General features: G+C 38.0%; 1 protein-coding gene across 1 annotated transcript in view; it reads right to left on the bottom strand.

Annotated features, from left to right (window-relative positions):
• The window catches only part of LOC106138350 (potassium voltage-gated channel protein Shaw), a 143171-nt gene that overhangs the window by 113543 nt on the left and 5550 nt on the right, over window positions 1-24078 (bottom strand). Inside the window, exon 2 of the mRNA XM_013339478.2 lies at window positions 13808-13957. Coding sequence (XP_013194932.1) covers window positions 13808-13957 — 150 coding nt within the window. The remainder of the gene's footprint in view (window positions 1-13807; window positions 13958-24078) is intronic.

The following is a 24078-nucleotide window of genomic DNA, read 5'->3' as shown; positions in this document are numbered from 1 at the left end:
GAACGTGACATATCTCTTATCTCTCTTCTTTTTAATACCGTTGGCTCTGTTCACCCCGCAAGGGAAAATCTTCTGTCCATTTTACGTGCATGAAGTTTAAATAAATAAATTAATGTGCATTATTGATTTACCGTTAGTAAGTGCCGTTAGTGCCGTGTGGTTCCCGGCACCAATACAAAAAAGAATACGACTACTCTATCTCTTTCCCATGGATGTCGTAAAAGGCGACTAAGGGATAGGCTAACAATCTTGGAGTTCTTTTTTAGGCGATGGGCTAGCAACCTGTCACTATTTGAATCTCAATTCTATCATTTAGCCAAATAGCTGAACGTGGCCATTCAGTCTTTTCAAGACTGTTGGCTCTGTCTACCCCGCAAGGGATATAGACGTGACCATATGTATGTATATATGTATATGTGACGTGACAGCCTCTGCGGCGCAGCGGTAGTACGCTTGTCTGTGAGACCGGAGGTCCCGGGTTCGAATCCCGGCCAGGGCGTGATGTTCTTTTTTGTATTGGTACCGGGAACCGCACGGCACATATAACTGGATAAAAAGCAGGGCCGGGACGTCCCAGGATTGCCGTTAGAAATTGGTCCACAGGGTCGCTACAATTTTCCGTGTATAGTCGTTTGCGCTATCATTCTGACGTGTTTTGTATGAATAATAGACTATATTGCTATGTGAATGTGCCGTGTGATTCTCGGCATTTTATGTAGATAAGGAACACTCCGTATCTTTCCCATGGATATCGTAAAAGGCGACTAAGAGATAGGATTATAAACGTGGGATTCCTAATGTAGGCGATTGGCTAGCAACCTGTCACTATTTGAATCTCAATTCCATCATAAAGCCATACAGCTGAACGTGGCCTTTCAGTCTTTTCAAGACTGTTGGCTCTGTCTACCCCGCAAGGGATATTGACGTGATGATATGTACAGCGTCAGTATTTTATTATCTTTCGCTTTTCACATTCGTCATTTACTTCATGCAATGGCAGGTCAAGTCAAGATTTATGGACAACTCAATGGGTTTTGTATAAACGGTTTTAATGTGGATGAAGCGAATAAAGTATGCGGGGATCGTGGTAAGTGGAAAGATGTCCCTGCCTACCCTTCCGGGAACGAGCCATGGTTTTATATTTACATTTAATTTTAATATTCTTAACGAGATAAAAACCATACTTCAAAGCGCAAAGACGACACTGTTCCGCTGTTTAATATAATAAATGTTAATTAATCATTCGAATATTAAATTATGTCAAAAGCTAAGTATCTCCCGTTCCGTTGAACTTTTAATAAGACGTGACGTAGGTGTAATAAGGGATGGGAGGAAGGTCGAAAGCTCGTTGGGAATTTTCTACCAAATTACAGAATTTTACGGGAATTAAGTAGAAAACTTGGAATGGCGACCACGTAACGGAAAACGTGGCTTGATGTTTAGGAAAATGACTTTTGTCATTATCTTACATACGTATGTACATACAATCACGTCTATCATCCTTGCGAGGTAGACAGAGGCACGGTCAAATGTTTGTTTTTATTTTATTAGCATTTTCTCGCGGCCCCCGGAATGGAATTCCCGTTGTTGTAGAAATTTCCAGAAAAAATTGCCTATTTGTTTGTAAAATTCGAATCATATACTATTTAGACGCTTCATTTCATCAATATCAATGGTTTACCTGTAAAAATTTACCAAATAGATAGACAGAGTTTTCGCGTTTATAAAATTGGGTAAGGAAATAAGATTATTAGAATGCCACTAACACACACGACAAATAAACAATAAGGAAAGAAGGATGTTTGTTATCTGTCTGTTAAAATCCCGTCCGCCCGTCCGCTCGTCTCCCGTCCGCCCGTCCGCCCGTCTCCCGTATCCCGTCCGCCCGTCCGCCCGTCTCCCGTCTCCCGTCCGCCCGTCCGCCCGTCTCCCGTCTCCCGTCCGCCCCTCCGCCCGTCCGCCCGTCTCCCGTCTCCCGTCCGCCCGTCCGCCCGTTTCCAGTCCGCCCGTATCCCGTCCGCCCGTCCGCCCGTTTCCAGTCCGCCCGTCCGCCCGTCTGTCCGTCTACTTATTAACATATTGCCCGAGATCCGCCGAAAAACGATAATCCTAGATTGGGTGAATCAGATTTTTACGCGTTTAACGATTAACTAACCTCTGCTACTTTTGCACGAAAACCTAACTGATACTGTATCATGGTTACACATCTAGTTGCCTGAATGTGCAGGTTTCCCCACGATGTTTTCCCTCGCCCTAAGAGCATCAGTAAATATTCAAACTAATGTACGGAACTTCGAGAATAGCCATCGGTACATGGCCGAAGTGGAATCTGAGCCTGTGCCTTTCGCATTTTAACCGGGCACCTTACCGATTCTACCACCGACGCTCTTTATACTGCTACCTACATACATACATATGGTCACGTCTATATCCCTTGCGGGGTAGACAGAGCCAACAGTCTTGAAAATACTGAATGGCCACATTCTGCTATTAAGCTGATTGATATTCAAATAGTGACAGGTTGCTAGCCCATCGCCTAAAAGAAGAATCCCAAGTTTAAAAGCCTACCCCTTAGTCGCCTTTTACGACATCCATGGAAGAGAGAAGCAGTGGTCCTATTATTTTTTGTATTGGTGCCGGGAACCACACGGTCACTTTACACTGTGATCTACATAATATAGGTACTATCGACCACTGGTAAATACCACAACCAAATAAACATAACCAATTCGTTGAAAACCCCATTATTTCGTTACCGTTTAATTCAAAAATCAAAATTCAAAATTTTTTATTCATTATTTTAGGATACTATTATATCGCTTAATAATTGTCGTATGGTTTTACAACTTGGTTTTACAATCCGGGGATGAAAAGCGTTCAGAAATATCGTCACAACAAATTTTAAAAGTTAAGATATCGTCCAATATTGCCAACAACAATGAAATTACATTTTGAACAACAAAGTGGAAATTTATTATTGCTTTCTCATTATTTCATTTTGTTATTTTAGTAAACAAGTTGCTTGTAGGTAGTAAATGGTAGTCAACATTGATAAGTTTGCATATAGGAGTGCCGTGTGGTTACAGGCACCAATAAAAAAAAGAATAAGACCTCTCCATTTCGTTCCCATGGATGTCGTAAATTGCATAAGCGACTAAAGGATAAGGTTATAAACTTGAGATTCTTCTTTTAGGCGATGGGCTAACAACCTGCCACTATTTAAATCTCAGTTCCATCGTAAATACAGCTGAACGTGGCCTTTCAGACTTTTAGAGACTATTAGCTCCGTCTACCCCGCATAGGACATAGACGTGACTATGTAACGCTAAAGAACTACTTACTGTCAAAGCACAGAGTCGATACGAGGTAATTATATTCTACTATTTTTAAAGATTGATGTGTTTGATAGTCTTTCACGCAAAAACTACTAAACCGATTGCGATGAAATTTGGTGTGTAGGTAGCTGAAGACCCAGAATAATATTTAGGCTACTTTGTATCCCGTAGTCCCCGTGGGAATTAAACATACATACATACATACATACATATGTTCACGTCTATATCCCTTGCGGGGTAGACAGAGCCAACAGTCTTGAAAGGACTGAATGGCCACGCTCAGCTATTCGGCTTAAACCACGCGGAAGAAGTCGCGAGCGGCCTCTAGTAACACAATAATAACGTTACAACACGATAGACTGACAGACGAAATTGAAAGACACAAACGGAAATTGTAACGAAAATCAATTTCGCTTGTTTTAAAGAGAATCGTAAAACAGAATCGATAATTTCATATTCGAACTCAATTTTGTAGGGAGGCTGTACAGTTCGACTCAATTAATCGAGTTGAATATTTCATCGAAGCTGATATATCGACTGTCGATACCATTCGCTGTGTTTTGTCGATTTCCTATTAAATTCTCTAAAATAGATTATGTTGGCGAACATATATACACATACATACATATGGTCACGTCTATGTCCCTTGCGGGGTAGACAGAGCCAACAGTCTTGAAAAGACTGAATGGCCACGTTCAGCTATTTGGCTTAATGATAGAATTGAGATTCAAATAGAGGCAGGTTGCTAGCCCATCGCCTAAAAAAGAATCCCAAGTTTGTAAGCCTATCCCTTCGTCGCCTTTTACGACATCCATGGGAAAGAGATGGAGTGGTCCTATTCTGAAGCAAAAGAAGTACGAACGGATCTTGGCAAAAAAGATATAGTCTCTGTCTACCCCTTCAGGTAGATTCTATGTGTGGATAGAATTCTGACAGTAAGGAATTATTGTAAAATTACACTTTTATACTTACAAAAGCTCAAGTTGTAAGCCGCGAAGGAAGTTTCGAACAAAGCCTAAGGTCTGAAACTTCTGTTTCAACAAAATGGGCGAACTTTGTCAATGTACAAATTACATTTTTATAAACTTAGTGCCGTGTGGTGCCCGGCACCAATACAAAAAAGAATATATATTACACTCCATCTCTTTCCCATGGATGTCGTAAAAGCCGACTAAGGGATAGGCCTACAAACTTGGGATTCATAGTTAGGCGATGGCCTAGCAACCTGTCACTATTTGAATCTCAACTCTATCATTAAGCCAAATAGCTGAACGTGGCCACTCAGTATTTTAAAGCCTGATGGCTCTGTCTACCCCGCAAGGGATATAGACGTGACCATATGTATGTATGTTTACAAAAAATAAGACTCCATATTTTTTTGTTTTCAGTTTCATTTTCGCGTAAAACATAGTTGTTTGTCGTATAAGTTTGGTCTGGATTTTTATTTGGTCTACGTTACATTATTATCATTCTTCCTCCCGGATTAAGTCCCCGTTGCATCCTCAACTCGGTCGCAACCGTAGACAACTACAAAAGATTTTAGAATTGATGATGATGATAACCGTGTGGTTCCCGGCACTAATAAAAAAAATGGGACCACTCCTTCTCTTTACCCGTTGATGTCGTAAAAGCCGACTAAGGGATAGGCTTATAAACTTGGGATTCTTCTTTAAGGCGACGGGTCGGCATTCTGTCCCATTATATGGATCTCAATTCTATCATTAAACCAAACAGCTGAACGTGGCCTATCAGTATTTTCAAGAATGTTAGCTATGTCTACCCCGAAATGAATATAGACGTGATATATATGTATGTGATTTCCTAAACATAGAACTAAGAACAACTGCGAACACGCATATCAGTGACATCGACTTAAATAAAATACTAAACCATTTTTCCCAGCCGTAGACGTAGTAAAGAAAAAATCCTAAGCCTACCAAATCCGCTGTACGTTTCCCAAATTTATAGTCATTGTAAACCAAAGGCTACATTACGCACTTCGGCTATAACATAAATCCCGAGGGAATAGTGTGTCGGGGACTCTTATAGTACTGCTTAGTTACACTGTATGGCAAGTATGAGCGTTGATGGTTGAATCGGTAAAGTGCCCGGTTTAAATTCGTGATGCGCAGAAAGGCACAGGTTCGAATCCCATCTCGGCCATGAACGAATGACTATTTTCGAAGTTATGTACATTAGTTGGAATACTAACCGATGCTCTTACGGTGAGGGCAAAATATCGTGAGGAAACCTGCACATTCAGGCAAGTGGATGTGTAACTATGGAGCCATTACGGGTTAGGTTCACCTGCAAAAGTTGCAGAGGTCACATAGAGTCGCTTCGTGTAAAAACCTGCCTTACCCAAACGTGGATATACGGTCACAGGCATACCCCGAGCCCATCTCCAGAGTGGTGAGGATGCAACCGGGACTTAAGCCAGGAGGAAGGATACTATTAGACAAGTCGGGATTCGGTAATAAACATACATACATACATATGATCACGTCTATATCCCTTGCCCCTAGACAGAGCCAACAGTCTTGAAAAGACTGAATGGCCACGTTCAGCTATTTGGCTTAATGATAGAATTGAGAAGTATGTTAAGAATTGAAAGACGGTAATCAACTGAGATTTTTTAAGCTATGTGTCCCACTTGTGAGCAAAAGTTCGACAAGTCTTTTTCACAAAAAAAAAATGGCCGCTTTTTTATTTTTAATATAAGAAAGTTATATTGTAATGATTTGCGAATGAGATTAAAAAGTTGGTTCAGCACTACATCAATTGGACTGAAATAGGCCAAAAATAGTTAAAAAAATTACAGCAAATTCAAAGCAATAATAGATTTACTATCCAACGGAGTGTGACTGTCAAACCATTTTTCAAAATGGCCGCTGTCTGCGACAACCGGGTAATAAAACTATAAAAATGGACGCCTACGACCCGCCTTCAATAATGCATTATTGGAATTTATATAGTGCACTGGATAAAATAAAAATGTTCATTGTTTTATTGGATATCTACTTATTTTAATAAGAATTTGTGCTGTGTGTTTCTCGTACCCATGGATGTTGTAAAAGGCGACTAAGGGATAGGCTTATAAACTTGGGATTCTCCTTCTAGGCTATGGGCTAGCAACCTGTCACTATTTGAATCTCAATCCTACCATTTAGCCAAACAGCTGAATGTGGCCTCTCAGTCTTTTCAAGACTGTTGGCTCTGTCTACCCCGCAAGGGAAATAGACTATATATATGTATGTATGTTTTATAAGAAAACCCCGATTTTCCCTTACTAATAGAAGCTGCTTCTTTGAATTAGCCAATAACAGCCAAGAGTCTTTCAAGAGATTATTTTTCCCGGCTGTGGGGAGAGAGAGTGCTCCGATTATTCAGTGCCGGTAACCCCAGAACGAACATAAAACTAATTAATGAAAATTAATATAAATAATAAGGAATCGCGTGATAAGGGAATGTTGTGATGTGAAAGAAGATGTAGTTACAGGAATAGAAAAAGGTATGTTGAGATGGTTCGGTCACGTGGAGAGGATGAATGAAAGCAGGTTGATTAAGCAGATATACAAGGAGAGTGTGGAGGGAAAGGTCGGAGTGGGAAGACCTAGACGAACGTATCTTGATCAAATTAAGGACGTCCTGGTAAAGGGTCAGGTCAAAAGTACCCGAAACCGCCGAGCTTGTATGAAGAGAGTTATGAATGTGGATGAAACGAAGGAAGTATGCAGAGATCGTGGCAAGTGGAAAGAGGTAGTCTCTGGCTACCCCTCCGGGAAAGAGGCGTGATTTTATGTATGTATGTAATATAAATAATGTTGTATAGATCATTTATATGACTGATGATTACCTGAGTGATGAAAACATCTGTCTTGAGCTTGGCACAGGAACCGCGTAATGAATTGTAGTTTTATTTGAACCTAAATCAAAATTCAGTACACTCTGTACATAAATCTATTTAAAATTTGTAATACATAAAAAAAAATTATTTTTTATTTTTTATTAAAATCTCATATAAATAAATTAATCTGAACAATGATTCTGTCGTCCACATTCCATTCTAAGTTTGGGTATTTGTGACGGTATTTGACGTTGTTGAAGAAAATGCTGCAGTGCAGTTTGTTACCGCTTCTTCTGCACTGACGCCTTGGAAGCGGCAGTAAACTTAGTTTTAAGTAATTTATTTGACGTCAACCAATGTTGTGAAACCAAAAGATTTGAGAATTATTAAGCGATATGAAGTATCCTATAGCAATGAATAAAAATTTTGAATTGGAATATATATTATGTTACCACAATGTACCCGAATATTTCATAGCAATTAAGCAATAGTTGTCAGGACTATCGACATTCCGTATATATAGATATGTTGGTTACATTCCTGTTATCTCCGAAGCCTATTCATTAAAGCTATTATCGATAATAATGCAGGGAACTCCTTTATATAATTTATACGTTACACACACACAGTTAGTATAGGATCCAATTTATTTCCGGCTGACAAAAGACGGGCATTGTTTATAATCATTGTTATTTTGCTTTTTCTATGTATATATGTATACTTACATACATACATACATAAAATCCCGCCTCTTTCCCGGAGGGGTAGGCAGAGTCTACATCTTTCCACTTGCCACGATCTCTGCATACTTCCTTCGCTTCATCCACATTCATAACTCTCTTCATGCAAGCTCGGCGGTATCGGGTGCTCTGTACCTGACCCTTTGCCACGTCCTTATTTTGATCTAGAACGAATATTATAGAAAAAAATATTTTTTATGCCGTCATCCAGTCTCATCTCATCAATTTCCATCAACATGACATTATCAAAGAGGCGTGCTATTAAATCCAGCGTGACTTTTACACCAAAATCTGAAGTAAAAATATTTATCATAATCACCTGACTCCGAATCGTGAAATAAAACGATATTACGAACAACAAGTGCATAGAGAAGCTGTTAGTATTTAAATTGTAGTTTTATACATATGGTCACGTCTATATCAATTGCGGGGTAGACAGAGCCAACAGTCTTAAAAAGACGAATGGCCACGTTCAGCTATTTGGCTTAATGATAGAATAGAGATTTAAATAGTGACAGGACGAAGCGAAGGAAGTATGCAGAGACCGTGGCATGTGGAAAGATGTAGTCTCTGCCTACCCTTTCGGGAAAAAGAGCATGATTTTATGTGTGTATCTGTATGTATGTAATATTCGTGAAGGTTAAGATACTACTAACATACATACATACATATGGTCACGTCTATATCCCTTGCGGGGTAGACAGAGCCAACAGTCTTGAAAAGACTGAATGGCCACGTTCAGCTATTTGGCTTAATGATAGAATTGAGATTCAAATAGTGACAGGTTGCTAGCCCATCGAAAGTAAGAAAGAAGTAAGAAACTACTAACATATGTTAAAAACGCAAAGTAAGTTCATTTATTTGTTTGCTTGTAAAATTTCATCTATTTTTCACAATACATTTGTGGTGGCATCTCTACGACACAAGTCACAATAGCCAATCACGCGACGTTTTGAGCTGATAACAGCGAAGAGTCTAAATCGCGCAAGCAAAGATTTCACGGATTGAAGCCTATATACAACATCGTCTGTCGCGCGGTTCCCCAGACATAACACCTAGCCTGGCGGAAGATCTTTCCTTTGGTGTAGGTCAAGCCCGAATCCACCGCTCCCTCCACACATTCATCTGTATGGATGGTGGTGGAATATGAATCCCTGTAGATAGACAGAGCCTACAGTCTTGCAAAGATTTATATAGGCCATGTTCAGCTATTTGGCTTTATGATAGATTTGAGATTCAAATAGTGACAAGTTGCTAATCCATCGCCTAAAAGAAGAATCCCAAGTTTATTAATCTATCCCTTAGTCGCCTTTTACAACATCCATGAGAAAGTGATGAAATATTCTTATTTTTTCATTAATGTCAGGAACCACACGGCACTGAGACAGATTTCACATTTTTTACTATGGATAAAACGTAGCCCTCAATTCAATGGAGTATAAACCAGTACTGCCGTTATCTTTCCGGGATGCTGAGCACATAGATTTTAAATTCTCTGAAAATAATAGCTGGACTTTATAGAGAGTTCTTTCTTTATTTACATTCAGACGATTCTTTTTAGAGCGCAGGTGGTCGACTCGGTAAGGTGCCCGGTTAAATGCGTGATGCGCAGAAAGGCACAGGTTCAAATCCCTCACCTCGCCAATGATTTATTTTCAAAGTTCTGTAAATTCTGTACATACGAGTACCCGAAACCGCCGAGCTTGCATGAAGAGAGTTATGAATGTGGATGAAGCGAAGGAAGTGTGCAAAATCGTGGCAAGTGGAAAGAGGTAGTCTCTGCCTACCCCTCCGGGAAAGAGGCGTGATTTTATGTATGTAATTATGTATGTATTCTGTACATTAGTTTGAATACAAACCGATGCTCTTACGTTGAGGGAAAACATCGTGAGGAAACCTGCACATTCAGGCAAATGCAGGCAAGCGATGAGCTAGCAACCTGTCACTATTTGATACTCAATTCTATCATTAAGCCAAACAGCTGAACGTGGCCTATCAGTGTTTTCAAGACTGTTGGCTCTGTCTACCCCGCAATGGATATAGACGTGATTATATATATATTTAAATAAAATGTACTAATAATAAATATTCATTATTTAATAATAAATAACAACTATTCTAAATTTACAAACTAAAAACATACATACATAAATACATATAGTCACGTCTATATCCCTTACGGGGTAGACAGAGCCAATAGTCCCGAAAAGACTGAATGGCTACGAAAATATGAACAATAACTAAAAGCATTATTATTTAAATTTCGGCCCCTAGGAAGGGTTCCCATCACGCAATAGCAATACGCTGCGCAAGAGAGCTGCCCGCGTGAGGGTCACATGTATGTATGTAAATCCCGAACTTCTTAGTTGTTTGAAATCTATTGACAAAATTTTTCTCGACTCATCGATATAAATTATGTCTCTCTGTCGTCTACTCATCGATACAAGTATGTATGTGTTAAGTTTAACACATACATACTCGTATAAACTGGCGAAAAGCATAGATTTTACCGATGTCGGGTAAACAGACAGTAAAATACTTTTATTATGTGTATGTTTACGAGATGGCATCAACACATTAAATTCGCTTGTTACTATTTACTGAGACTTAGAAAAGTGTGAACATCGGCATTTTCCCGAGTCCCATTTTCGTCTTCAAATCTCTAGAGACGAGCCCGGGGTGCGCCTCTGGCCACAATTCTGGATTGCATACCTACATACATACATATGGTCACGTCTATATCCCTTGCGGGGTAGACAGAGCCAACAGTCTTGAAAAGACTGAATGGCCGCGTTCAGCTATTTGGTTTAATGTAAGAATTGAGATTCAAAGAGTGACAGGTTGCTAGCCCATCGCCTTAAAAAGAATCCCAAGTTTGTAAGCCTATCCTGGATTGAGTAAGTCAAATTAGAATTCAAAAATTGTATTAATTATTATGGGACCCACTTTATTATGGAACCCTTCATGTCACTTAACAATTGTCACATCTTTTGGTTTCACAACATTGGTTGACGTCAAATAAATTACTGAAAACTAAGTTTACTGTCAGTCAGTCAGGTTTTTCACCACCATATTTAACCATATTTGGTCGACATCACCACCCGTCGTACCTTCTCGATTCGCCAAATCTTTAATTTTATTATGTTTTTGCCGATGACAATAATTAGGGATTTTGAGTCATAAGGCAGATTGAGATCTAGAGCACTCAAAATTATTAACTAACTCCTTACTAAACTTTAAACCGTAGCTACAACTCGTTAAACTATCATATAAATCTATATTAAAAATCATAAAAATAGAATTGAGTTTAATGTTAATCAAGATTTTTTATTTTCTTGTTCTATCACGAACAATAATAAATAAAATTCATTTTTTTTTTTTACTTTAACACATATGGTGCAGGGTTAGCACCAAAAAAATAAAATAAAAACGGTAGGTACCTTATTTCTAAATTATTTATTATTTTCCAATAAAGAATCCCTAAAAAAATCTTGACTTTCAAAAACAGCTTCACAGTTTTCGTGGTTAAAACAATTATTGGTCGAGTTAGTGAAACGGCCATTTTGTTTAATATTAAGTCGAATAGCTGTTTTATGTCACAATATTCCGACTGTTTACCAACGCTATTCACTAGTTTTATTTACGAGTTATAAAATGTACATGTGTCTGTGAAAATTACAGAGCACTGAAGTCGACTGTCGAAGTTCCGAGCTCTGTGGTGAATGTTCACAGGCTAAAAGATAAATGTTAGCCGTTAACGTTATTGTAACGAAACGTATTATGCGTTTCGTTAATTTTCACTTTATTACGTTTATTTAAAACTGTGCCCTCAACTTCGTCCTGAATGATGAAAATGATGTTATATAGCCTAAAGCCTTCTTCGATAAATGGTCTATTCAACGCAAAAATAGTTTTTGAATTCAAACCAGTAGTTCGTTCAATATATAAAATAATTATAATAAACATACATAAAAACAACAATAGATAAACAATATACATAAAAAATATTTGCAGCGATTACCGAAATTAGTGAAAAGGCTTATAGGTATAAAAAAATTAGTAAAAGATTTCAATTTATATGACATTAAGATTATTTATTTACTTCGTCAAAGATAAAAAACATGACTTATTTTTCATTGCTTTATTCCATAAGAATAGGACCGTTTCATCTCTATCCTATGGAAATCTTGGAGGGATAGGCTTATAAACTTGGGATTCTTCTTTTAGGCGACGGGCTAGCAACCTGTCACTTTATGAATCTCAATTCTATCATTAAGCCAAACAGCTGAACGTGGCCTATCAGTCATTTCAAGACTGTTGGCTCTGTCTACCCCGCAAGGGATATAGACGTGATTATTTGTATGTATGTATGTAAGAGCATCGGTTAGCACACAAACTAAAGTACATAACTCAGTAAAGACTCATTGATATATGGCCGAGATCAAATTAAATCCATTGAATTGTAAAACAAAATTCAGGAACCAAATACGGTTTGGTTGGGTTATGTTACAAGTTACTGAGGGTTTAGCGGACTAGAGGCAAATGGAAATGTTTTGATCCGAGTTAATTTGTGCACTATCTGCTATATGATATAATATCCGCTTGCATCTATAGTACTTCTAACACTGATAACGGTAATAACTTCTTTGAAATCGCGTAAGACTGATAACAGAAATTTGACATACAGACGTATAGTTACGTCTTTATCCCCGGCGGGGAAGACAGAGCCAACAGTCTTGAAAGACTGATAGGCCACGTTCAGCTGTTTGGCTTAATGATGGAATTGATATTTAAAAAACAGGTTGCTAGCCAATCGCTTAAAAGAAGAATCCAAAGTTTAAAAGCCTTTTACTACATCCATGGGAAAGTAATGGAGTGCCCTATACGTGCCAGGAACCACACGACACAAAAGTATTTACATATATTTCCTTAGATCTTAACACTTATATTATTTTAGGAATTTGACAGCATCCAACCTCATAGACAACACGGAAATACACGAAGTAGAATAACATCACATAAGGAAACCTCGTCTTATAATGTCTCGAAATAAATTGAAATTTCGCCTTTGGGTCAGGGACGCCATTATAATCAAATTGAAATCCCAAGCCGACTATTTAGCTTCATCAAAGGACTTTAAGCCGGCGAAACCTTCTTAGATTACTCAAATGGCACGTTAGAGAATTGAAAATAACGGTTTTATGTGTTAAACATTTACTTGAAATCATACAACTTAATTTATATTTGAAGTAAATTATTCCCGTCTGCGTTATATGTCTCATTTATTTAGCGACTACGTCGAGGGTATGAAATAACAATATCATCTAAATATACCCTATCTTTCTTCCTTCTTCCAAATTCCTCAATCTCCAGGCTTCGAACTGGCGGCCTCTGTGGCGCAGTGATAGTACGCTCTGTGGCACCGGAGGACCCGGGTTTGAATCCTGGCCAGGGTATGATGAGAAAAGAACTTTTTCCGATTAGCCTGGGTCTTGGATGTTTATCTTTATAAATATTTATTATAAAATATTGTATCGTTGAGTTAGTATCTCGTAGCACGAGTCTCGAACTTACTTCGAGGCTAACTCAATCTGTGTAATTTGTCCCGTACCTATATACATATCTATTATTCGAACTAATACTACACATTTCCATTGCTGTTATAATTGAGGACCTATGCTAACCCAGGGTGTCTGTTGAAAAAATACTCGTATCATCGTTGAAGCGACCTATCAAAGTCGCCTCGTATAAACACCTAACTTATCCTGCCCATAATCATGATCAAAGCACTTCTTACCAGAGAAGTGATGAAAAAGAAAACAGGTAATCTGCTGAGTGAATCTTTAATGATAAAGACAGAAATGATGTGAAGTTACAACTCATACCTGTAATAGTTGAGGACCTGTGCGAAGACCCCGGGGTGCCTGTCGAAGAAGTACTCGTTGAGCACAGGATCGTAGTTGGCAAGCGCCTCCGTCAGCCTTGAAAGCCTCGTGGCAGGGATTTTCTTTAACGTCGCCTTGTATGTTTCGTATCTGAAACAATTAGAATAGGCATGATGACAATTTTGTTTTTGTTTTAGTGTTAATTTAGTTGCACAACAACTTAAACATTGGTCAAATAATGGCATCAATAAACAATAAACTACCCGAGATATACGAGGTAACATAACACATTATTTGGACGAGTCCAAAACGCCCCGTACAAAACGCTACTCAAATGTGACGTCACAACTGAGTTTCTTGTTCGCGTCATGAACTTTATTTCTATGACAGCTACCTTTATTATTGCGTTTATGGATATGATGTCTTAATGAAAGTTATTCTATATTTTTGTTTATTCGCTCCTGGCATAGTTATTTCAAATAATTTTGAATTTTTTAAATGGACTTTCCCATCGTACTTTGAATGAATATAAAACATATAGATAGGGCGTCAACATTATAACTAAAAATTCACATAACGGATTTAATTACGTGTATTCTATCGTGTTATGCACTAATAAATAATGATTTAAGACCTGGACATCATCCCTATTCAAACTACAGTTACATGTAGAATCTAAGCTGGGTTAAGTTCATAATAGAGTCACGTCATAAATGAGGTAAGAAAAAACACATTTTTGTAGTTCTGTTCATCCCGGTTCTTCTCCGGGAAGCCCAGGATCTTTATACGAAAGTTTGGTTCCTCTGTTCCTCATTTAGTATTGGTCTTTTCGAGACTGTTGGCTCTATCTACCCCTCAAGAGATATAGACGTGATTATATGTACAAATACAAATAACACTATTGTGTCGTGTGGTTCCCGGCACCATTAGAATAACGGATAAGACCAATCCATATCTTCCCAGTGGATGTGGTAAAAGGCGACTAAGGCATAGTCTTACAAGTTTGGGATTCCTTTTTAGGCAATTGGCTAACAACCTGTCACTATTTGAATTCCAATTCTATCATAAAGCCAAATAGCTGAACGTAGCCATTCAGTCTTTTCAAATCTAGTGGCTCTGTCTACCCCGCAAGGGATATAGACGTGACCATATGTATGTATGTATGTCATACAAAAGTTAATCCATTACGAGCTCAAACAAAGACAATCTGTGGCAACCCTACTGTTTCGAACAGTTTATAATCGAAAGAGCAATAAATCACTCAGTTACCACCCTTAGGCGCAGGGCCGAGTTAATATCGTTTATACATACATATGGTCACGTCTATATCCCTTGTGGGGTAGACAGAGTCAACAGTCTTGAAACGATTGAATGAACACGTTCAGCTGTTTGGCTTAATGATAGAATTCAGATTCAAACAGTGACAGGTTGCTAGCCCATCGCCTAAAAAAAGAATCCCAAGTTTGTAAGCCTACCATTTATTCGTCTGTATGTTTGTATGTTTGCTTGTACACGCTAATCTCCAAAACTACTGAACGGACTTGAATGAAACTTTTTTTAATGTAAAGCTCTTATGCCGGACCAACATAAAGAGTGTTATCTATTTTGGACTCTGGAACAGTAAAAGAGGGGATTTTGAAGAGGGAGTGAACGAAGTCGTGTCGTGGTCAATAGCTTACATACATACATACATATGGTCACGTCTATATCCCTTGCGGGGTAGACAGAGCCAACAGGCTTGAAAAGTCTGAATGGCCACCAATGATAGAATTGAGATTCAAATAGGACAGGTTGCTAGCCCATCGCCTAACTAAGAATCCCAAGCTTGTAACCCTATCCCTTGGTCGCCATTTACGACATCCATGAGAAAGAGATGTAGTGGTCTTATTCTTTTTGTATTGGTGCCGGGAACCACACGGCACTCAATAGCTTAGTTTTGAAAAATATCACACAGATGTATTGAGACATTCGTTATTTCTATTTTGGATTAAACCGACCCCTGACGAAGGAACAAGGTCAGACCCTTCCCTTCAATGAATTATATATTTTACACTTTATCTATAACAGCAATCTTTTTAAGAGGTAAAATATGTACAGTTTTGCCTAGGTAAATCGAAAGTCAGAGGTAAGTATTTGCCTTTTGTTTCATTAGCGACTGCCGTGTGGTTCCTGGCACTGTAGAATAGGACCACTCCATCTCTTTCCTATGGATGACGTACAAGGCGACTAAGGGATGAGCTTAAAAACTTGGGATTCTTCTTTTAGGCGATGGGCTAGCAACCTGTCACTATTTGAGTCTCAATTCCATTATTAAGCCAAACAGCTGAACGTAGCCAATCGGTTTTTTAAGACTGTTGGCTCTGCCTACCCCGCAAGGGATATAAAAACCTCGTAAAACGAAAATGGCTCCCAAACCACTCGAGGAATCTTCAAATATCTAGACTTAGGTATATTATAAATTTAAAAATGTTAGTTAAAATTCAAAATTTTTATTCATTATTATAGTATACTTCATATCGCTTAATAATTGTCAAAACGTATGGTTTAACAACATTGGTTGACGTCAAATAAATTACTTAAAACCAAGTTTACTGTCGCTTCCAAGGCGTCAGTGCAGAAGAAACGGTAACAAACTGCACTGCAGCATTTTCTTCAACAACGTCAACTTCACAATATCAAATTAACTTAATAGTTAATAGTTAAAATTGTCAACCCAAAATTAACTGTCTGTATTAAAGAACAAAACCTAGCGCTCCTAATTAACACTAAACTAAGTATTATATCGATTATTAATTAACTTATAAATTAGGTTAACACAAAAAACACTTTTTGTCGTCATTCCCTTGGACGCTACGTCCCTTCCATTAGCCGTAATGCGGTTATGGGCAGTCATTATTATATCAGCGTTACGCGAACGTTACCAGTCCGGCCCCGTGCTCTGTAAATTTCGGACGGAGCGAATATACTCGTATGAGACTTGGTCAGAAATTGCTAAGGTATAAGTTATATAGAAAAACTAGCTGTGCCCGCGACTCCGTCCGCGTGGAATAGTTATTTTGGGCATCATTGAAGCCCTCAAGGATGAATAATTTTCCCCGTTTTTTTCACATTTTCCATTATTTCTCTTTTTCTTATAATTTCAGCGTGAAGTTTTATAGCCTATAACCTTCCTCGATAAATGGTCTATTCAACACAAAGATAATTTTTCAATTCGGACCAGTAGTTCCTTAGATAAGCGCGTACAAACAAACAAACAAACAAACTTCTCAGCTTTATAATTAGTTAGTATAGATAATCACGTCTCTTTTTCCGAGGGGTAGGCGAAGACTACATCTTTCCGCTTGCCAGGATACCTGTATACTTCTTTCGCATTATTATGATTGTAATATTATAACAGCCCTTACGGGGTAGGCAGAGCCAATAGTAACAAGATTAACAGCTGGATAATACGATATTATCTGTGAATTGAGTTATAGAAAAAGTGATTTTAAATTTTTTTAAGAATTTTATTTAAAAGATATATTTTTTGAAATATTCGTAAACAATAAATGTATACGGATAGGTAAGTCAATCAGTCTTCAAAATCTGATAGCGTGCCCAAAAAGCTGGCAGCATTTCCCTTTTGAATCTCAATATTTCTTGGACGAAGTACAAGCCAGCATTTTGCATACGATTTTCCCATATAATATGTTTGCATAACTACGATGATTGTGGTCTGTTAGTCTTACTTAACAACAAAAAACGACGAACGCAACTCGGTCGCCCAGGTACTACTAATCATTTCTCTCAACAAGGCAGAGAGGATTAAACGAACGAGTTTTATCTCTTTAAGTCGAAAATCTACAACAGAATTTTAATTCTTTTTTTTTCTTTTTTATTACATAAAAACCGGACAAAGGTCATCGTGATGGAGAATATTCCACAGCCCATTTGTCACGGAGGTCAGAAATTTACATAACGAAATTCATCCCTTAACTGAGGGTTCTTTACGACGCAGCATATCACGTACCGTAATAAGCCTTTGCCCGCGACGCTGCTTGGCTGAATTTCAATTAAGTTTTTGTGCGACATTAGAATTCTTCGAAAGATGTCCTAAATATTTATGTATTTATTTGCCGTGTGGCTCCCAGCACTTTATTTATTTAAACTTCATTGCACAAAATAGAAATGTATAGCACAATTGGCGGACTTAATGCAAGAGGCATTGTCTACCAGTCAACCATTGGGTCTGACAGAGAATATTATGAAGGGTCAAACTAAGAAAACATAAACACAAAAAAAAATGTGTGAAAACAGTGACAGGTTGCTAGCCCGTCGCCTTTAAGAAGAATTCCAAGTTTAAAAATGTATTCCTCAGTCACCTTTTACGACATTCGTGAGTTAGAGATGGAGTGGTCCTATTCTTTTTCATATTAGTGCCGGTAATCACACGGCACTATTATTAATAGTTTCATGAAATTATCTACCTATATAATAAAACTAAGAAATGTTACCATACATACATACATATGGTCACGTCTATATCCCTTGCGAGGTAGACAGAGCCAACAGTCTTGAAACCTAACCCATGGCCTAAAAAAGAATCCTAAGTTTGTAAGTCTATCTTTTAGTCGCCTTTTACGACATCCATGGGAAAGAGATAGAGTGGTCCTATTCTTTTTTGCATTGGTGCCGGGAACCACACGGCACTGCCATGTTAAATGTTACCATGTATGTATGTATGTATAAAACTAAGAAATGTTACCATATATGTATGTATGTCTGTATTCGTGCCGTGTGGTTCCCGGCACCAATACAAAAAAGAATAGGACCACTCCATCTCTTTCCCATGGATGTCGGAAAAGGCGACTAAGGGATAGGCTTACAAACTTGGGATTCTTTTTTAGGCGATGGGCTAGCAACCTGTCACTATTTGAATCTCGATTCTATCATTAAGCCAAATAGCTGAACGTGGCCATTCAGTCCTTTCAAGACTGTTGGCTCTGTCTACCCCGCAAGGGATATAGACGTGAACATATGTATGTATGTATGTCTGTATTCGTAAATTGCAAACTTTCAGTGATTTTCGTTAACCAATGAATCTTGTGGCCGCTGGGGAAATCAAGCGCAGCGCACACAAAATTAATCATGGATAAAATTATGTGGAATCGTAGTTGGCAGAACGTTGAAGAAGATAAAGGAAAAGGATAACAGAAAAGAATTCTTATAAGGTGTCAGTTATGTTGAGAGAGATTAATTTAAGCACGTTAACTAAGCAGTTACTACATACACACATGCAAAATCACGTCTTTATCAGTTACGGGGTAGACAGAGCGAACAGTTTTGAAAATACCAGAAGGCCACGTTCAGCTGTTTGGCTTAATGCTAGAATTGAGATTCAAATAGTGACAGGTTGTTAGCCCATCGCCGAAAAGAAGAATCCCAAGTTTATCAGCCTCTATCCCTTAGTAGCCTTCTACGGCATCCACGGGAAAGAGATGGAATGGTCTATTATTTAATGCCGGAAAATACACGACACCATATATAATTATTTGTATATAATAATTCTTATATTGCCGTGTGGTTCCCGGCACGAATAGAAAAAATAATAGGACCACTAGGTAGGCTTATAAACTTGGGATTCTTCTTTTAGGCGATGGGCTAGCAACCTGTCACTATTTGAATCTCAATTCCATCTTAAAGCCAAACAGCTGAACGTGGCCTATTAGTCTTTACAAGACTGTTGGCTCTGTCTACCCCGCAAGAGATATGGACGTGATTATATGTATGTATGTTATATTGCACTGACGTAATACTAGTATTTATATATTTGCACGAGAATAAATTACCGATACCTTTTGCCTCAAGAGATCGTGAAAATATATATAGCTATGTTTTAATCTAAGGGTCGGGTTTGTCGGACGTCCGGATTGAAACCGGAAATTGTGAGGCTTGTCCAGCCAAATTCACGTATGTACGGTGTACGGTTTTTTATTACGACATTGTCTTGGGAAAACAATATTATTTGCGGGACAAAATTGAAATCTCGTGAATTTCACTTCGCATTAGGTATCTTCGTGTTTTCTTTTTAGGACAAAATAATGAAAAAACTTACACATTCAGGTAATATACGTATAAATCACGTCTTTCCGTCACGAGGTAGACAGAACCAATAATCTCGAAAAGACTTAAATACCACGTTCAGCTGTATTGCACTACGATGCCATACATACATATAATCACGTCTATACCCCTTGCGGGGTAGACAGAGCCAACAGTCTTGAAAAGACTGATAGAGATTCAAATAGTGACAGGTTGCTAGCCCATCGCCTAAAAGAAAAATCCAAAGTTTATAAGCCTACCAATTAGTCGCCAAATTACGAAATCCATGGGAGAGAGATGAAGTGGTCCTATTCTTTTTTCTATATGTGCCGGGAACCACACGGCGCTTCTGCACTACAATGCCATGGAGATTCAAATAGTGACCGGTTGCTAGCCCATTGTCTATAAGAAGAATCTTAATCTTATATATAAAATTCTCGTGTTCGTTCCCGTACTCCTCCGAAACGGCTAGACCGATTCTAATGAAATTTTGTGAGCATATCGAGTAGGTCTGAGAATTTTTTTCATACCCCTTAGTGATAAGGGTTGTCCACCCTTAACATTTTTTTTTTACTAGAAATTACTTAAAAATTATTTATATGGTAAAACAACGTTTGCCGGGACAGCTAGTAATTTATACTACATATGTATATATTAGGTTTTGAAATTAAATAAAAAAAAATATATTCAACATGCTTCTCTATACACGTCCCACGTCCAAAAACCAGGGACGTAATTATGAAAGAGCCTCTTTTCATCTTTTGTTTTGTTTAAATAAACTTATGAATTAGGTTCTTTTGAATACATACGATACTCATTTCATTTGTTTCATTTGTAAATCATTTCCATACATATATTCTGTGCGGTGTGGTTCCCGGCACCAATAAAATAAAAAGAATAAGACCACTCCATCTCATTCCGATGGATGTCGTAAAAGGCGACTAAGGAATAAGCTTGGGATTCCATTTTAGGCGGTGGGCTAGCAATCTGTCACTATTTGAATCTCAATTCTATCCTTAAGCCAAACAGCTAAACGTGGCCTTTCAGTATTTTCAAGACAGTTTGCTCTGTGTACCCCGCAAAGGACATAGACGTGACTACATGTATGTATGTTTATACTAACATATCACGACAATTAGCATAGTTAACGTAGCGAAGAAAGTATAGTGTACAATTTTAATTTAGTGTAATTTCTACGAATAACGATCAAATTAATCAAATTAAGGACGTCCTGGTAAAGGGACAGGTCAAAAGTACCCGATACCGCCGAGCTTGTATGAAGAGAGTTATGAATGTGGATGAAGCGAAGGAAGTATGCAGAGATCGTGGCAAGTGGAAACAGGTAGTCTCTGCCTACCCCTCCGGGAAAGAGGCGAGATTTTATGTATGTATGTATGGTAATCAAATTAATGGTACTAAAGATGTATATGTAAATAAATTACGCGATCCAAGTACATTCGGGTAACGTTAATCCAATTTTAATATTATAAACGCGAAGTTAGTGAGGAGCGGTTGACGGATGTTTTTTACTTTCCATAGCAAAAACTACTGAGTGGGTTCCATCAAAATACATACATATATACGGGACAAATTACACAGATTGAGTTAGCCTCGAAGTAAGTTCGAAACTTGTGTTACGAGATACTAACTCAACGATACTATATTTTATAATAAATACTTATATAGATAAATGTCCAAGACCCAGATCAGTCAGAAAAAAATCTTTTCTCATCATGACCTAGCCGGGATTCGAACCCCGGAAATTCGGGAAAAATAATGGAACTTTACCATTAACAAAACCACAATCTCTGCTCATCTATACATTTAATATATTTCGTGAAAATTGATTCAGTGCGATTCTAAAACAGTATAATGATACTAATCTAGTTTTTGATTCTTTTCTTTCGATTTTATTTCTCGATTATGGGTACATACGAGTATAATAATCTCTGACACTACTAAAAGAATTTTAACAATTTTTCCGAAATTATATGTATATAAACGCAATTCATTTAGGTAGCTAGGCTAATTGAAATCCTAAGTCACAATTCATGAAATATTGTGCCGTATGGCTCCCGGAATTTTAGAGTTGGACACTCAATATCTTTGCCATGGATATCGTAAAAGGCGACTAAGGGATAAGCTAATAAACTTAGGATTCTTCTCGTAAGTAAGCAAATATACAAGAAGAGTGTGGAGGGAAAGGTCGGGAAGGTCTAGACGAACGTATCTTGATCAAATTGAGGACGTCCTGGCAAAGGGTCAGGTCGAGAGTACCCGAAACCGCCGAGCTTGCATGATGAGAGTTATGGATGTGGATGAAGCGAAGGAAGTATGCAGAGATCGTGGCAAGTGGAAAGAGGCTTGATTTTATGTATGTATGTATGTATTCTTCTCGTAGGCGATGACAATTCCATCATTAACCCATATACTCTTAGCTAAACGCTACCTTTCAGTCTTTTCGAGACTGTTGTCCCTGTCTTACCCGCAAGGGATGTACACTTGATAATACTAACGCGATTACCGCCGCGGGCGGCAGCTAGTTGCAATAAATAGTAATCACAAAGGAACATAGTTAGCAGATACCATAAAAGGCGCCTGTCATGTCACTTGAGAGAGGTTCTTTGAACAATTCAGAGACGTGATCATTGATTGATACATCCTTTACGTGAGAAGTGTAACGTGTTCTGCAAACAGGGCTTCCGTTTGTCTTTGTCTAAACTGCTGAGAGAATGTGAAAGATCTTAAGCTTGTCTGGATTCTGAAAGGAAAAGAGGCGTGTTTTGTTTTACACTCATATACATACATATCATCATTACACACATACATCCCTTGCGTGCTAGACTGTGCCACAGAAAAGACTGAACGGCCACGTTTAGCTATTTGGTTTAATGATAGAATTGAGATTCAAATCGGGACAGGTTATGGACAGGTCATCGCCTAAAAGAAGAATCTCAGGTTAATAAGCCAATATCTTAGTCGCCTTTTACGACATCCATGGGAAAGTGATGGAGTACCTAATCCTATTCTTTTTTCTATTGGTGCCGGGAACCACACGGCACATGTTTTAAGGATCAAAGGCACAGTTTTGTTTTAAGGATACATACTCGTACAGTACATACATAATGTAATATCTATATCAGCTGAATGTAGCGTTTCAGTCTTTTCAAGACTGTTGGCTCTGTCTGCCACGCGAGGGATAAAGTCGTGATTATATGTATATGTGTCCCTTGCGGGGTAGAAAGAGCCAACAGTCTTAAAAAGACTAATAGGCCGCGATCAGCTCTGTGGCTTAATAATAGTATTGAGATTCAAATAGCGACAGATACCTAGTCCATTGCCTAAAAGAAGAATATCAAGTTAATAAGCCAATCCCTTAGTCTCCTTTTACGACATCCATGGGAAAGAAATGGAGTGGTCCTATTCTCACCGACATCAATCATCCCTAATATTCTGACTTCTTATTAGTATAAAAATAAGTGAAGCCAAAAAAAAACGAGGAAAACATAACCTTCTGATCTCATAAACAAATTAGTTACACAACGCGGCTACACAACTCTATTATAAGGAACTCCTTTCATCTTTCATTTTAACAGTTCCCCAAGTTTTTATGAGAATTTCTTTCATATGGCCTGTAATATAACTGTCAAGTAACTTTATATTGGTTGGGAATACTTGAACGATGTGAAGTAAAACCTTAATTTATTTATGTACCAGCGACATTTATATATATTTATAAGTTTTTCTCAGAAACCCCTCTTTCCAAAATGTCAACTAGGAACAAAATCCGTCAACAAATTTCAGAGATTAATGCGTACATTCAGATAGATAAAACAGGGAGGCTTTACTTTATAATATGTAGTAAAGTCCTTATGGTTTCTGATTGATTGACCGACTGACTAGTCTAAGGATTTGAAATTTGTCAAATACCTGGCTTTGTTATGTGGTACACTAAGGGGAAAATTCCCACGGGATAAGAATAAGTGGAATTATTCACTCCTCACTTGACGATATAAATTTTATATGTAATTTAAAATGAAAAGCGGAATATTCAGTCAAAATTAACTGTGACGATAGATAAATATATCTTTCTCATAAACCTTAAAATCAAATTACTTGGTCCTCCGACGAAATCTTGATACAAAGCTAACACTGAGTCTTTCAACTTCGTCATAAAAATTCAATGTTTC

This window comes from Amyelois transitella, chromosome 17 (assembly GCF_032362555.1).
Source record: "Amyelois transitella isolate CPQ chromosome 17, ilAmyTran1.1, whole genome shotgun sequence".
Lineage (NCBI taxonomy): Eukaryota > Metazoa > Arthropoda > Insecta > Lepidoptera > Pyralidae > Amyelois > Amyelois transitella.
Note: the sequence above shows the minus strand (reverse complement) of the source record. Positions and strands in the feature narration are given on the sequence as shown.